This window comes from Idiotropiscis lumnitzeri, chromosome 16 (assembly GCF_059441095.1).
Source record: "Idiotropiscis lumnitzeri isolate Australia: NSW breed Sydney's pygmy pipehorse chromosome 16, RoL_Ilum_1.0, whole genome shotgun sequence".
Lineage (NCBI taxonomy): Eukaryota > Metazoa > Chordata > Actinopteri > Syngnathiformes > Syngnathidae > Idiotropiscis > Idiotropiscis lumnitzeri.
In genome coordinates this window covers 11,989,476-12,005,389 of record NC_142406.1, presented here as the reverse complement: position 1 = coordinate 12,005,389, position 15,914 = coordinate 11,989,476, and the positions used below count along the sequence as shown (strand labels likewise).

General features: G+C 41.0%; 1 protein-coding gene across 3 annotated transcripts in view; it reads right to left on the bottom strand.

The window, feature by feature from the left end:
* Nucleotides 1–15,914, bottom strand: part of trappc9 (trafficking protein particle complex subunit 9) — an 82,342-nt gene that overhangs the window by 19,129 nt on the left and 47,299 nt on the right. For 2 of the 3 annotated variants that reach the window (XM_088319291.1, XM_088319290.1), the window contains one exon: nt 9,314–9,515. In XM_088319291.1, coding sequence (XP_088175417.1) covers nt 9,329–9,515 — 187 coding nt within the window. In that variant the 3' untranslated portion in view covers nt 9,314–9,328. Of the gene's footprint in view, nt 1–6,837; nt 6,929–9,313; nt 9,516–15,914 lie in introns of those variants that run through there. The other variant, XM_088319292.1, reaches the window with a different exon arrangement.

Below are 15,914 nucleotides of genomic sequence, written 5' to 3'. Positions count from 1 at the left end.
GAATAAATAAATAAATATAATAATAATTAAAAATAAATAAATATGTATATATATATATATATATATATATATATATATATAATAACAATAATAAAAAAATTATATATATATATATATTAAATTAAAATTATTAAAAACTAAATTAAATTTAAAAACATTTTATTAATTAATAACTAATATATATGAATAAATAAATAAACGACTCAATCAAATATCGTGCCATTCAATGTTCGCCGAATGCAATGAAATTGCCTGCCAGTGCACTGGAAGCCGTCACGTTAATCACTCCGTCCGCTTCATCGTTATATGCCATGTTAACTCTTGCGCTTTATATTCCACGTCGTCATTCCACGCAACATTCGCGAGCGTCCCCCTCTGTGAACCCGATAATTACCCTCGCCGCCATTAAAGGCAATAACGCCAGATTTAAATGCGTCGTACAGGAGGACTCTGTCACTACCCGCCCGTGGGCGACTGTGAGAAAGCGAGAGTCAGACAAGCAAATGCAAATAAAGGTCTGGAGAGGGGGGGAAAAAAGTGACACTGTATTCTCATCAAGTGTTTCCAAAAATAGCAGAAGCAGCAACCATGTTCCGTGAAACCAGCAGCCTTCCGTGATATGCTGTCACCCGCTAAAACCTTTTTCTCGCCGCAAAACACGGGTTCTCGCCCCTCGCTATTGCAACGTGGTAAATTTTCCTCAACTTACCTAAGACGGAGTCCTGATGGAGCTCGTGTCCACTATACGCGACAGCGGCGAGGAACTGTTGAACATGAATATTCAATGTCGCGTGCTGACACTTCCTTGTTGGCATATTGGTCGAATCTCCTCGCTGGTCAAACTTATAACCGTATTTACCGGGCTATAAGGTGCACTCAAAATCATTTAATCTGCCCAAAAATCGGCGGTGCGCCCTATAATCGGGCGCGCCTTTATGCTCGGATGTCAAGTGGGAGCGCCTTATACGACAGTGCGGCTTAAATGTGGAAGTTTCCAAAAATAGCCGTTGCGCCTTATAGACTAAAATACGGTGAAAAGAAATGCCGTGTCTTCTAGAACCTATGCTCCTTTCTCCCTGGGCCAATTCCGAGGTCTGATACGATGAGGACATATCACAAAATATATGCATAAATAGAGCGAATACGCTTTCTCATAGACGACACAGACCCGTTCGAGTGAAACGATGCCCCTCGCTTCATAGTTCGTCCAGTTAAAATTGCAATAAAGTCCGAAATAAACATTCATTGAACATCATGCACAGATTGTGTAGGAAAGACAAGACCCTTCTTGGAAATCAATGTTTGGCTGGAGCAATACATCCATTTTCGAGACCACTTAGCCCGTTCGGGGGGGGGGGGCACAGCAGGGGAATTCAGTTGAAAAGGCGGACCGGGACTGATCGCCAGTCAATCACAAGGAAGAGTGCATTGAGCGAAACCTTGATCCCACGCCAACTGTGCCAAAGTTAAATGAACCTCGATGCTACAGATGGTGTCTGGACAGTGTAGTGTAAAACAACAAGTATTTTACAAACAAATCCACGTTTAATTTTGAGATGGCACACAGCGGACGCCCCGGGGAAATTGCGAGCAAATTTTCCGTACTTTCCCACCTTCATTCACCAATTATCTACGAAGTCCACGAGAAAAGGAATTCTGCAAAAGACTTCCGGCGAATGACTCAGACGGCATCATTAATAAACATCAATTTCACGACTCGCCGTTGACAAACAGACTGGCGAGCAACACAGGCGTCCGTAGTAAAAAAATGACGACTAAATCCGATTGCTCGGATCACTCTCAAATGCGGCCATAATAAAAGGAATGACAAGTAAAGGAATTGCTGGACTGTATTTGGGTTTTTAAAAAAAAAATTTAAAAAAAATCCTGCGAGATCCTTTCAGCAAAGTGGCTCGGTTACCTCACCTTATATCTTTTGAAATATACACCATATGTCGAGCAATTTACATGTTCCGATTTTTTTTAATTTTTTTATTTTTTTACATTGGGCAACTTGAAAAAAAGCCGTTCCATCATTCCACCGCATTGCCCGTCCCCGCAAACAATCACGCAGCCTCAACAAGACATCCAAGCGATGATCTGTTTGTGTTTGCTCCTGATGAGGATTGATGATGCATGCCGCCCGCGAGTAATAACGCGGCAGTGTTTCCATTTCCCCTTCACACAGGTGAGAGAGTCGCAATCACGATAGTCCCTCGTTTTAGCGACGCGCCTAATGCGGCGGCCGAGGACTTTCGGAGAGGGGGGGGGGGGCGACACGCGAGAGACTTGATTTTGTTGCTCAGAGAGATGACAGGTAATCTGTCTTCCAAGGATGAGAAGGCAGCAGCCGCCGGGGATACTTTTGTCTCCTCCCGAAGAATTTTCAAAGAAAAAAAAGAAAGAAAAAAAAAAAGTGCTTAGAACAGAGCACGGTGAAATTCAAAGAAATTTATCCCGCTGGGATAAATGAATGAGATCTTCTGACGTGGGACGATCAGCGGGAGAAATGCTGATAAACGTCCACTCCTCCCTAAAAACTGAAGCGTTGCGATAAACGCGTCAGAAATGTCTCACTTGACATCCACTCAGCGACAGGACGGAGAAAGTGCGACGAGTGATTAGCCAACGGGTCGGTGTTGTCGTTTATAAAGCGCACACACACACACACACACACACACAAAAAAAAAAAAAAAAATTCAAATTACGCAAATTTTCTCTGTTCAGATCAGAGTAATTAGACGGCAAATTTGATGCTCCAAAAAGATCTTTCAGAGTAATGAGAGTTCTCTCGCTGTTATTTTGCCTGTACGGGACGACAATCGTCAAAAAAAACGTTTGTTTACGCTCGCGCCTTCAATATAATGACGTAAAAAAACCGGTGTAACGATATTTTTCAAACACTTCCAATTAACCTTCAGCGTGTGTGCGTCCAGAAAGCGAACATATCGTCCATTCGAGGAATGCACAAATCCTTCTTAGCATTCAAACTAGACTCACGAGTTTTAAGTCGACTGAAACAATTGCGATATTGGAATTAAATCGCCGCACTAGACCAAAGAACGGATTGGAGGTTGCGGTCTGGATTGGACAGCAACGGACCAATTACGAGATCGGAGGCTGACCACATCCTTGGTATTGCTACGGTGGAGATTTCGGCGTTGACCCACGAGGCTGGGATTCACTTCACAAAAAATTCAATAAAACTACGAGCGTGTGAGACGCTTCACAAATGCAGTCTTATTAAATTATCTCTTCGCCTTTTACGGCGCAAGCCAACCTGCCTCTTTCCATCTCTTTGTCAGGCTAAACATTTGTCTTTCCATTCATGGGTGAATTTGTATTCCATTGAGAGAGAGAGAGGTGGGAGGGGAGGAGGTGGGGGGGCAAAGTCCGCATGTGAGATTGCTGTTTTGCTTCTCTAAGCAAAAGAGTGAGAGCCATTTGTCAAAAATTGTAAATTGACTTCATTTTGCATATTTTTTTTTCTTGAATTATTTTTATTTTAGTCTTTACAAAGTCTCTCTCTGAGGCAATACGCAAACCACGCAAGAAGCATCGCTTTGATCCGATTGGCCAGCGGACTTGTGTGTTTAGCAACACCCCATTAAGTTGATATAGTGACACCTCATGTCGAGGCGCACCACTTTGCCTTTAATCAAGGTGGCAGACCGGCAACGCCATAATCAATAGCTCATCTACATAACGCCAGGTTGCAAAATAAAACCCGTGGGGCAGCTTCAAAATATCACAGTTTTTTTTTTTTTTTTGTGCTGGAGATTCTCATAATAAAGCCAATTTAAAAATAAATAAAAAAATCATCCACATTCAAAAACAGGATTTGAATGCGACTCCAAAGTAGACAATTTCATGCCTTGGAGCGTGTTCAATTTCACTCGGCAATGCAATTTCGCAACAGCTCTAATTCATTTCAACCTTCCATCTTCACATTCTCATTTTGACAGTAAGAAAGAAAAAAAAAAAATGAACTTCTTATTGAACCTAAAACTTGGCAAGCGGTGCGAGGTGAATGGGATGACAAATAAGAATAGAGAGAGGAAGTTTGAAAAAAAAAGAAAAATAATAATAAAAATGTCCGCACACTCACTAACAAGATCCAAACTCCTGTGATGCGCACACTTACTGGCGACATCCGTCGCATTTTTTGGTGTACCCGCTGCCCTGTTAACGCAGATGTATTTTTCATCCTCATGTTTAAAATTAAAGTTTCGAAATCTTACGCCGTTTCTCATGTGACCACCGTCTCCGAAGAGGACATTTTCACTTATATTTTTCGTTCTTACTTCCTCAAGTTTGCAATGGTACGGTAGAACAGTTAATCATGGTTGATAAAATGCCCAAAAGGTGTTTGGAGGAAGGGGGGGGGGGCAATTCAAACTGATTTATAGCGTTATAGTTTTGGTATAATGGGCTGGGAGAAAACAAGTACAGCAAAAAAAAAAAAAAAAGCGGTAAAGAAGACAATGTAATGCATAACCCATACGTGGAACAAAACGTTTTCACCGGGTTTAATCAGCAACTATTGCAGGAGTCGAAATATCGACTTGGCAGACGGAAGAATGGAAAAAAACGAGACTAGGACTGAATTTTGTTTGAAATACTTTGGGCTCACGCCACATCGTCATCAAAAAGCGTCCCAGCTTTGATGCCAGTTGTCATGGTAACACCCACGTCATACTTAGCGTTGGCCCAGCAGTAGAAAAAAAAAATAAAATAAATAAAATTAATAAATAAATACAAATAAATAAATAAAAACAAAAATAAATCAAAATAATAAATAAATACACAAATAAATAAACACACGAATAATAAATACTAAATAAATAGATTAATTAATTAATTAATTGGACGTAGAATATGCGGTAGTTTGCATAAAAAATGTTGGAAAAAAAAACAAATGTCTCCTTTAAGTTGAAGTTTGTATGAAATGAAGACGGAACAACGTGGCCAGGTGTTCTAATAATATATCAAATTATAATGATGCAAGGCCGTCTTTCCTTCCGAACACTTGCGAGAAGGCAGAGTGCCCCCTTATGATGTCTGCGAGTGCAATAAAATGTTGTCAGAGATCATAAAAGCAGTCAAGCAGTAACCTTCAGAAAAACATTAGCGGAGCATCTCCGAGACTAAGCTTCTGGCATTTAGGGAGTTTGTAAAACCGTCTACCCTTTTCAGGCACACAATAAAATCAATGGTTGATGCATACAATTTGGTGGGCTTATCTCCCCCCCCCCTCCCCCCCACCCTCCTAAAATTTTGTAAACAGAATGGCAGAGGCTCTGGCAAGTCACCTTTGATTGCTCAGGTGGAAAATTAATTTGAAGTGAAAATCACAAAGACTCTGTAGAAATCTATTGGAATTAGCAAAGAAACCAAGCCGAGATTTCGATGGATTCAAGCTCTTAATCCGGAGACGTGAATCTTCTTATTTAGACTTCCTTTCGCAGCTTTTTCAAGTAAGTCAAACAAATCTCTTTCGCATTCCGTCCGGCCATGATCGACCGTTATGCCGGGGTCGGGTCGCGGGGGGGGGTGGCTGCGGCCCAGACATCCCTTATCCCTATGCTGTGATTAAAGGTAAAGTTGACACCCTCCCGTGACCCGTGAGATTCCGGAAAAAAAAAATGTCAGCCTCTAGTGCGCACCAGGTAGAAAACAAGGAGCAAAAATTTGACTTAATAATAATCGGTGTATAAGCCATGCTATTTTAAAAAAAAATTTTTTTTTTGGGGTGGGGTCCCTCACGACGACCTCTGTGCAATGGTGGAACAAGTTTCAATAAAACGGGACTCGATTGCTAAAAACTTCCTCTGGCTTTGCATTGGCCTGCTCTCTGAAACGTGAATAACAAAGTAAAAAAAAATAAAAATAAAAAAAAAGCCTCGGGAACTGCATCTTCTTTACTGATAACTATCAAAAGATGGAAAACCTCACACTTTTTACATGCAAGCTTTTTTTTCTCGAAAACGACTCTTAAACAACTGCAACTCCAAAGCAACTGTTCGGCAAGCAGGGGCTTATTAATTTTACTCGCTGAGTGTAAAGCGCCGAAAAAAGCAAGTAAAAGTATCCAATTAGACTTTGAATTTTAGGCGCAAGGGGGAAAAGCTTGAATTACATCCGTAATTGAGCCTATGATAGTTCTGGCAACGCAGATAAAGGCATCCTAATGGGCTGAAGCAAATTACTTGCCTCATATAATCAGCGGGCCTCGTAAGGCCGAGACTGGAAGTGTGAGGTTTCCTTCATGGAAATAAGACGCAAAAATAATTTAACTGTTGTTTATTCAGACTTTACCCTAAGGAAGTAGAATCTCTGTGACTTCTTCGACTGAATTCCTCACTTTTTTTTTTCTTATCTGCACTGTTGTCTTATTTTCGTAGATTGTCTCATCTTTGTAGGGGGAAAAAAAAATAAAAAATCACAATGGCCCCAGCTGACTAATCAAAAAGCTGGCATCGCCCAAAACGAGGTGCCGTGAATCGAAAAGAACAGGGGAAAAAAAACAACAAAAAAAACACCCGCTGTGAATCGAGAGTGATTTCAGATGATGATCGCAGATGGTGCGACCGGCAAAAAAAAAAAAAGTGCGTGGCGCGTCCCTGGAGGTTCGCACACTACCCGAGGTGCTGTTTCCAATTGTCTAAAATGGACTGCAGGCCATTATATATGCAAATAAAAACATGGCTTGAGACCAGTTGCGGGGCTTCGCGTGCTAAATGACAGGTAATAAGGTGACGGGATAACCACGGCTCAATTGCAAGCCGAGTTTCTCTGGGTGACGACGAAACACGGCGTGTCGCGGGTGACACTCACCCCACTGCAAGGGAGCGAGCTGCAGGTGCTCCAGGACCAGCTGGTTCAGGACTCCCTCCACGCTGGCCTCGCCGTGGCGACGGAGGGAAGGGTGGATGGGGGGTTAAGGGAAAACTTTGAGCAATACACGGGAGTTTGGAACAAGTCAGAAAACACACCCGTATCATGACACAGAATTTAGGTGGGCTGCAATCCAACAAGTAGTTTTGGATTAATGGGACACAATGACAATCAAAATGTGTGACATGGCGCTGTGGAACATTTGTTCTTCTCATTTTTAATTGGCATCGCGGTTTGAATTGGCAATCTCATATTTGATTTGTTTTTAAATCTAACACAAAGGGGAAGGATTTCTGACTGGCGCCTTGGATAAGTTAAAATGGATAAAATAAATAAATAAATAAATAAACAACTAAATAACTAACTAAATAAATACATTAATAAATAAATACCTAAATAAATAAATAAATAAATTAATTAATTAATTATTGAATACATAACTAAATAAATAAATAAAATAATTAATTAATGAATACATAAATACATAAATGAATAAATGAATGAATAAATAAATGAATGAATGAATGAATGAATGAATAAATAAATAAATAAATAAATAAATAAATAAATAAATAAATAAATAAATAAATAAATAAATAAACATGCAATTTTAAGAACATTTTGTCACGAGCAAACTAAAAAAATTAAAAATCAGCACTTAGCGGTACAAACCATCACAAATAATTAGGGTTGGGTATCGATTCAAATATCCAAAATCGATTCAATTCGATACACCAGGGCCCGATTCGATGACATTTTCGATTCAATCAAAGATTTCACGCAGTACCACAAAAATCCCGCTTTGATCCTCTTTCAAAAGACTTTTTTTATAAAAAAATTTTTTTTACCGTTTTGCAGGCCAACTTTTTAACTACTGCGTCATGTGACCGAGATGAGCACTTTGACAAATTGACTTCCTGCGTGGAAGAAGCACCTATTTTGAAAATACTGCTGATCGATAAAATATGTTGAGTTCATTCTCTCAATTCAGCTCGGCGCCAAATGTCCCTCGGTAGTTGAGGACCGCTGCGTTAAATGACACAAACTAATGTTGGGTTATTAACTGTTATTAGTGTTCACCTCAAAATGTCAAGGGCTATTGGGAAATATGTTTTTGGAACTTGACTGCAGAGGTAGTAACAAACTGATCGATATTGCGCCAGAACAAATGCGGCTATCAGAGAGCAATTATCCCGGTAATATACAACGATAATGTACACAGCTGACATTTGGGGGGCTGGGGGGGGGCGATATGAGTGAGCAGCACATTTTGATTAACCTTTCAGAGTTCGCAAATTCCAAAAAGAAAATTATGGTGGAACAATCGCAGTTTCAAAGTTCATTTCCAAAAGGAGTTCCTCAGGGCTTAGAAGTTGGACCACGCATAACATCTAGAAAGTGTCCACACCGGCTTATTCCAAAAATAGATTCAACATAATGATCATATTCTGAGATTCAGGACAAAGGCCGTGAATGCTTGACTAAAAAAAATAAATAAATAAATAAAACGTTTTTGAGGGAAAAATTCCGGCAGGCAGATGGTGACTTTTAATGACTTTTCTGGTCCCACGAACTTTTGGCGGGATCAAAAGTTTCCTCCTAACAACAAGAATAATTGCAAGCTGACCTTGATGTTATTTAAGATAGCGCCAAATTGCGTCGTATGAGCGAGCAAGATTTCTTCTATTTCATCAGTAACACAAGCACTTGCCCCTCATATCGAGTCTCGCCGATTCAATCTGTCGTCGGGGTTACATTACTTATGCAGTACCGACGTTCAGAGTGAGACTGATATTGTATTCGGTTTTCAATGAGACGCTCAAAGTTTGCACCGGTGTCAAACAAAAGGCTCGCGGGCCGGATTCGGCCTGCAACATTATTTCACGTGGCCCACTAACGCAAATAAAGTGCATATACTTTGTGTTTCTTACCGAATAAATTGTACATTTATTTTCACCAAATTCATTTTTAATATGAAAAAATATCAATTGTTATATACTTAAAAAATACATTTTGTAATTAACATGAAAGCAATCTAATAAAAATTGTGTGGGCCATGATTAAAGATGAGTTTTGACACCTCCCCCGCCTTAAGAAAGTGGACTGTCTAAAAGTCCACCCAAAACAATGCCGACGCGCGAAATGGCTCCGCATTCAGATTGACACGCGAGAACATCGCTTCACGGTGTCAAAGTGTCAAACATGGAACCCGTACGCTCGGCCATCTGTCAACGCTGAGGAACAAGTTCCCCGCCGGCTAGAGGGCCTCCAGATGTAATCCAGATGTTTTTTATCACTGCCAACGCACATCAGACTCACCACCTTAAAAAAAAATAATAAATCTATCACCTCCTCATGAACGGAGATGGTTAAAGACTGGCGAGGAGGCTAAATAATAAATCGAAACCCCCGCGATTGAACGTGTTTTCTGTCAGGTAACGTTGAGCCAGCGGAAAAAGGATATGATGCTCCAACAGATGCCCAGCTTGCTGTTGATCTGGCAGCCCTGAGCGTGCTGTCGCTCCTCCTCCAGCTGTTTGGGGTTAGTCAAGCGAATGGTCTCCACGTCGGGCAGTGGCAGACTCTCAAAGTCAAACTTGTCAACCTGGATGGCCATCCTGGAGGAGAAACAGAATCGCATCGGTCACGCCTCTTCACGTACTCGCCTCTTGATGAGTACAGAGACGCATCAAAGTGACACGGAGAGAAGAACATCGCAATTATCATCGTGGGGATTTTACAACAAAGCAGCAAAAAAAAAAAATGAGATAATGATGCTTCAAAAACGGTGGTGAACGGCAGACACTCAAACAGTCACCTTTGAAGATTGGTGGCACAAGGTTTACGTCAACGACTGAAGTCGCGTTTTCAAACGAGTGCTGCTTTATTTTCCTTTTTTTTTTCCAAACACATTGCACACACCAGGACTAAAAATACAACAAGGCAAAAGGACACCGTCTGGCATGGCGTGGGGGGGGGGGCTGCTGGTCTTTCTGGACAAGTAATTACCAAGAAGGACGCTGTTCCATTTACACTTCAAACAAGACCAAACACTTACGCTAACATGAGAGAACTGAAAAGGTTAGTCGGGTTCCATTTTTTTTTGTTCCTGGAACCTGCAACAGTCAGATATTCATAACGTATTCATGGCGGATTTTCATTCCTACGACGGTGACATTGCTCGATTTTAACGGCGTAGTCTATCATTAATGAACTCATTTGATCCCAGAAATTTTCGCCCTTCAATTCCAGCATTTTTCTGGATGTTGACTCATTTTGCAACAGAATATTGTGTCCTAATGCTACAAAAAAAAGACGTATAAATACGTCTTTGGGAGGCGAGGACTACAATTTTGAAAACGTGTATATATATATATATATATGTATATATATATATATATGTATACGTCTTATGGATTGATTGAGTTAAGCTAACAACGCCGAACGGCATCCATGCGGAAAAAAAACCCACAAAATTGTGAGCATGTCATCCCGTACTGACATAAAATAATCTTAAAAAGTCATGTCTGGAAGAGGAGGGACTGTTTATACGGGAAAAAAAATATTCTTTACAATATGTTCCACGCGCACCGGCTAGCCTAAACACGGCATTCCGATTCATATTGGGTTTGTGACAGATATAATAATCGTAATTCAATCTCACAAGGATTGAGGCAACAATTTTTTTTTTCTATCGCTTTGCCGGCAAGATCACCACCAACAACCTACTTTGTATGCCAAGAGAGAAGCACCAAGCCAAAGTTGGCAGGCGCAACACGTCATCGTCTCGTCCCAGCGATATGATTTATTTTTTTTTTTTTTCAGGATTAGGCCATCCGCAGACCAATCTAAACCGTTACAAGACTTTCAATAACAACGCGGCAGCTGAAGAGTGGCCACCGAGGAACGTCTCTGCCGGTCGATTTCACCTCGCCCGTCTCGCCTGATAACACCTTTCATGAGCTTTTACTTCTTCGGCGTTTGGGGAGGTTGGACAGATGAGCACTTAGCGTCGAGGTATTCGGACAAAGATTTTGCAGAAACCAAATCCAAATTTGCATGTGTTTGAAAACAGATTGTTAATTCTATTTTCTTGTCGCGGCACTTGCCAAGCCGGGTGTGTTCGGAGCCGGTTTCTCATTGACATTTTCATGACTGGCAATGAGTTTTACGGCAAGCGTGAGGTGATTTGGGTCAGCTGAAGGCATTCATCAGCGGATCCAATTCGAAGATCATTACTCGGGCTATTTTTTTTTTTTTGCTTTGATGAAATCCATTCACGGCAGCGCCGTCCCGTCTCGCACGATTCACAGAAGCTTTTGTTTGCTGACAATCCTTTTCAAATGCGGAGGTGCGCCGACCTCATGATGTTGGCTGGTGAAATGTTAACAATGAACAAAAATCATTTATTTGGAAGATTAGATGTGGAAAAGGGAAGGGGAGGGTTGCGCATCTGGAATCATCTTTTTGCCAGTGAATAAAATAAAAATACCATTAATTTTTTCCTGCCTTCCACCGCTCCCCAAAATTGCGATGGTGTAACGTTTCTTTTTATCAGGAAACTTCCAGTCTATAATACTGTACTTTTTATTAAAAACACGGTAATCATATAATTGACTGCATCAATTCAGTAGGTGGGCACCTTGGCCACCAGAGGGCAGTATAATAAAGATATAAGGGAAACTCCTCAAAGTATTCCGCAATATTTATTTTCACTTCGTCTTCTGTGTTGAGGATGAAGAATATATGCCAGTATTGCCATATTATGGCTGTCAAATATTTTTTTTAGAATTGATTAGTCTTACAATTAGTCTATCGAGTAATCGAATAATCAGACAAAATTTTATTTTGCGTTCGTATCACAAACAATTTTTTTTCCTGCTTGCACAAAGAACTACAGAAACAAACGAGCACTTGATTATTAAAATAGTTGTCGATTCATTTTGACAACTGCATTTTGTTTTATCCAAATGTTTCAATTAAATTAATTAATATTTATATTAAATATTTAATTATGACTTTAGCGTACAGAAAATTCAGCCTTATCCATAAATTTGGGGAACATCATCACAAGAACAGAACACAGCGTGAAACCAGTACTCACTTCTTGTGCGTGGATGTCATTTGCAGCGGGTTAGGAACAAAGTGCAAGGTAATATTTGCGAATGTCAGAGAAAAGCCCCTCACCGAGTTCCCGGTGACGCGGCCGCGCATCTGTTTGGAAACCCGCACACCTTGAAAAGCCGAACTCAACAACATTGTGTCCGCCGGGTGTGACCCCTGACACGGTGATTCTAATTACCGCCATCTCCCAATAATTTGGCAGTGATGGCGGTTCTAATGGCAGCGATAACACCAGCTGAGAGGGTCGCTGGGAAGTGACCCGTTTCTAATTAAATGTCGTGTTGCTTTTCCACCAAAAGTACACGATGATTATATCAAAGCATACGGGCTGGCTTTTCGCGTTACCGTTGACAGGCTGAAGCTGCAGATGGCAAGGGAGCGCATGTTGTTTACAGAACGGCGGAATTTCTCAGGTGGCGAAGAAAAACACAATGCGAGGTTGTGGGGTTGGAATCTGGGCAAAGACTTGTGTGGGATTTGCATATTCTCCCCGTTCTTACATGGGTTTTCTTTGGCGTCCTCCCATACTCCAAAACCATCATCAGTTCATTGTCTTTCAGTGCGAATGTGAATGGCCGTTTGTATAGATGTGCCCAGCGTGTTCTGTCCAGCACCCGCAACCCCAGCGAAGATAAGCGGCGCAGAAAATGGTTGGTTATATTAAATATAGACTCCAAAGTTGCTTTTCTTTAAAAGTAAAACCAAGATTTGGGGCTTATAAACTGATCCATCGCAGGTCAACAACGGCGAGGCTCCCTCTAGTGGTTATTTATTTTATTTATTTTCCACGGGGCGGACGAACCATCGAAAACTCACCACCAAAATCCCCCTACTCCACGAACAAAACACTTGTTCGGCCAGAACCCGGCATAACGGCGCTAAATCCAGCAAGTACGGTACAATTGGAGGAAACTATCGAACATATAACGCTTCACAAAAATAATATGCCTTCTAAAATAGCATGTCTTGTCTATGATTTTTTTAATTTTTTTTTAAAATGGAGGAAAATTCACTCATTTTTAATCCATCTCACGGGGCGGCCATTTTGCCGCCATCTGCTGGCGACTAAAAATGACATCACAGTACGAATGTGACGTGACCAAACCCAGAAAACAGGTGAGCTGCGATGTTCGTCACCTGAGCCCTTCGGCGCTGTGATGTCATTTTCACGAATGCACCTGAATACTAAGAATTGAATCCTGCCGAATGATTTCCAAGTAGCATTTCATGACACCCCCGTCCCCTTTTTTTTTTTGCGCCAACGTATTAATGCCGCAGGGAAAGAAGCCTTGAGCTCGCCGAGCGCGCGTGTGCATGTTTTCATTCGGGAGGGTTATTTTTAGCTCACGTGCGAGAGCTTAAGGGCGGAGATGCATGCAGGCCTATGCAGAGGCAGGCGAGAGCGAGCGTCTATTTTTAGACTGCGGCTGACTCGGTGTAACCCTTTGTTTGCGGCGGTCCTCCCTCCCCTTCCATCCTTTGCCTCACTCAATATGCTGAGCTACATCCAAAACAAATCCTCACAGCCAATTATGGAACGCATCGGCGCGTCCAAGGAGGTTACTGTGCAGACTATCTTCTAATGCGCCGGCTGTCATTAAAAGTGAGGGGCGGCAGACTATTACGAGGGCAGACAAGAGTGAGCTATTTCTGTTTGCGCTGTTAAAAGCCAGAAGGTTCTTCTGTTGGGGGTGGGATGTTGGTTTTCACACGCAAGTGAGAGGCTTGACAAGCGCTGAATGGAGGCGGTATCATTCTAGAAGAGCCACATCTGGATTTCGAGATTTGTTCTTTGATTTATTTTTTCGGAGGAAAATTAACAGTGACAAATAACACACCTCTGATCTACAACGACTACTCGGGGGACGATGGCTTTGCCGTGGCATAGATCAAATCACAGGTATTGAAATATGAATGAATATTGAAATTGAAAGGAGAAAGGAAGCAATCGGCAAACGACGGGTGTCAGTAATTTGTGACGATGGGTTGACTCTAGGACGGCAGCTGCTATATCACGGTTCGTCGTTTGCGCCTGCGCTATGTCTCAGAACAGAGATTATATGCCTGTGACTGTTGCTGCCGTGTGTCAAAACAGTTATCGTTTGAAGGTGAATCGTCATTGTAACACCCCCAGCAGATTTATGGCTTTTCGGATTTGTTCCGATTAACCTAGTGGACTTACATGAGACATAATTACACAGTTTGATGAGTCAATATTACAATAAATTAACTGGGAGTGACAAAAGCTTGGGGCTAGCATTAGGGTTGTACAATTAATCGAAATTCAATTACGATTAAATTAAACGATTACAAAATTGGCATAATTGTACGATATATATATATATATATATATATATATATATATATATATGCACCTTTTTTAATTATATGGTTTTGAAGGAAAAAAATAATCGTTTAAATAATCGTTTAAACAATCGTTTGAATAATCGTTTGAATAATCGTGATTACGATTTTTTTCCCCCACAATCGGGCAATCGACCGAGCTAACATGCTTTCTAATTTCAAGATGACAGTGTGTGTGTGTGTGGGGGGGGGGGCATGATTTATATTACTGACATTCTTAAAAGTTCAAGTGTGTTGAAAGAGTTGAAATGTGTTTTTAAGTGTGTGGAAGGGTTTGTCACGGGTGAGTTTGGAATGAGTCTGGAAACCCTCCTGATGTTACAGCACCTTCAGCAAACCTCATCTCACTGACGCCAATGGGGGGTAACGCACACCTCCAGGGTAGATATTATCTCCACAACATTTGCTGAGGGGGAAAAAGTGAAATTTCCACCGAGCAAATATGACATAGTCGGGGCATTGTGAATCCCGGGGAGACATGCATCGCAACTGTCGGCTCTCATTTTTTCCAGAAAACATTGCACACATCGCCTGTCCTCAGCAAGCACTGGTATTTTTATTTATTTATTTATTTTTTTTATTGGACACGACACGGCATAATGAGCACTTCAAACGGGCAAAGCAAATACCCTCCCAGGAGGAGGAGGGGAAAAAAAAAAAAAAAAAAGATAGTATTCATGTCCACGTGGGACTCACTGAAGACGGACGGGATAACTGACTGCAAATACATTATGTCAACCACAAAGGGTGAAGGTGGTCACCATGGAAACAAGCTATGTTTGAAAAGCTCATGCGCTGAGGTGTGGCCAACCGTGTGCGCTAAAAGCGAATGAGGAGCCATGCGGAAAGGAGAAAAGTGTCGCGGGGAACACTAAGAAGCTGATTAGAATATTTATTGTGATATTCAATTATTTAATAAGTTAAATGTAAATGTTGGGAGAGTTTAATTTTTTTATTTAAAATTAATATTTATATATTAGAAAAATTATTAAAATATTAAAAATAAAAAAAATACATTTTAATTGTCATGATTAAGGAAATTATGGAAAATAACAGTGGCCAAAAAATATACATATATAGTGTAGGTCCAACTCGGACAGTTTCACTTCGGGGTGTACTCACTTTTGTTGCCAGCAGACATCAACGGCTTTATTATCATTTCAACTGTTTGTTTTTTATTATTCGTTATTGTTACGTTTTTTTTTTGTTTTTGTTTTTTAAGTGCTGTGGGGACAAAAACGCAGACAGAATTTTCCGATTTCCCATTTCATGTTTTTAATTACAGTTATTCGTCTCACTGTTGTGACGAAGCCCGAAAAATATTCGTGAAAGTGGCACTCGGTCACACCATGGACAGGAAATGTTGCCTTTCAGTTGGACGAGAACTTGAGTCTCTGCTCCAATTCATCCAAAAGTGTTCCATTGGGTTGAGGTCAAGTTCATCCACACAAAACTCTCTCACCCGTGTCTTTACGGACCTCGCTTTGTGCACTGGTGCAAAGTCACGTCGGAAGAGTATCGGGCTGTCT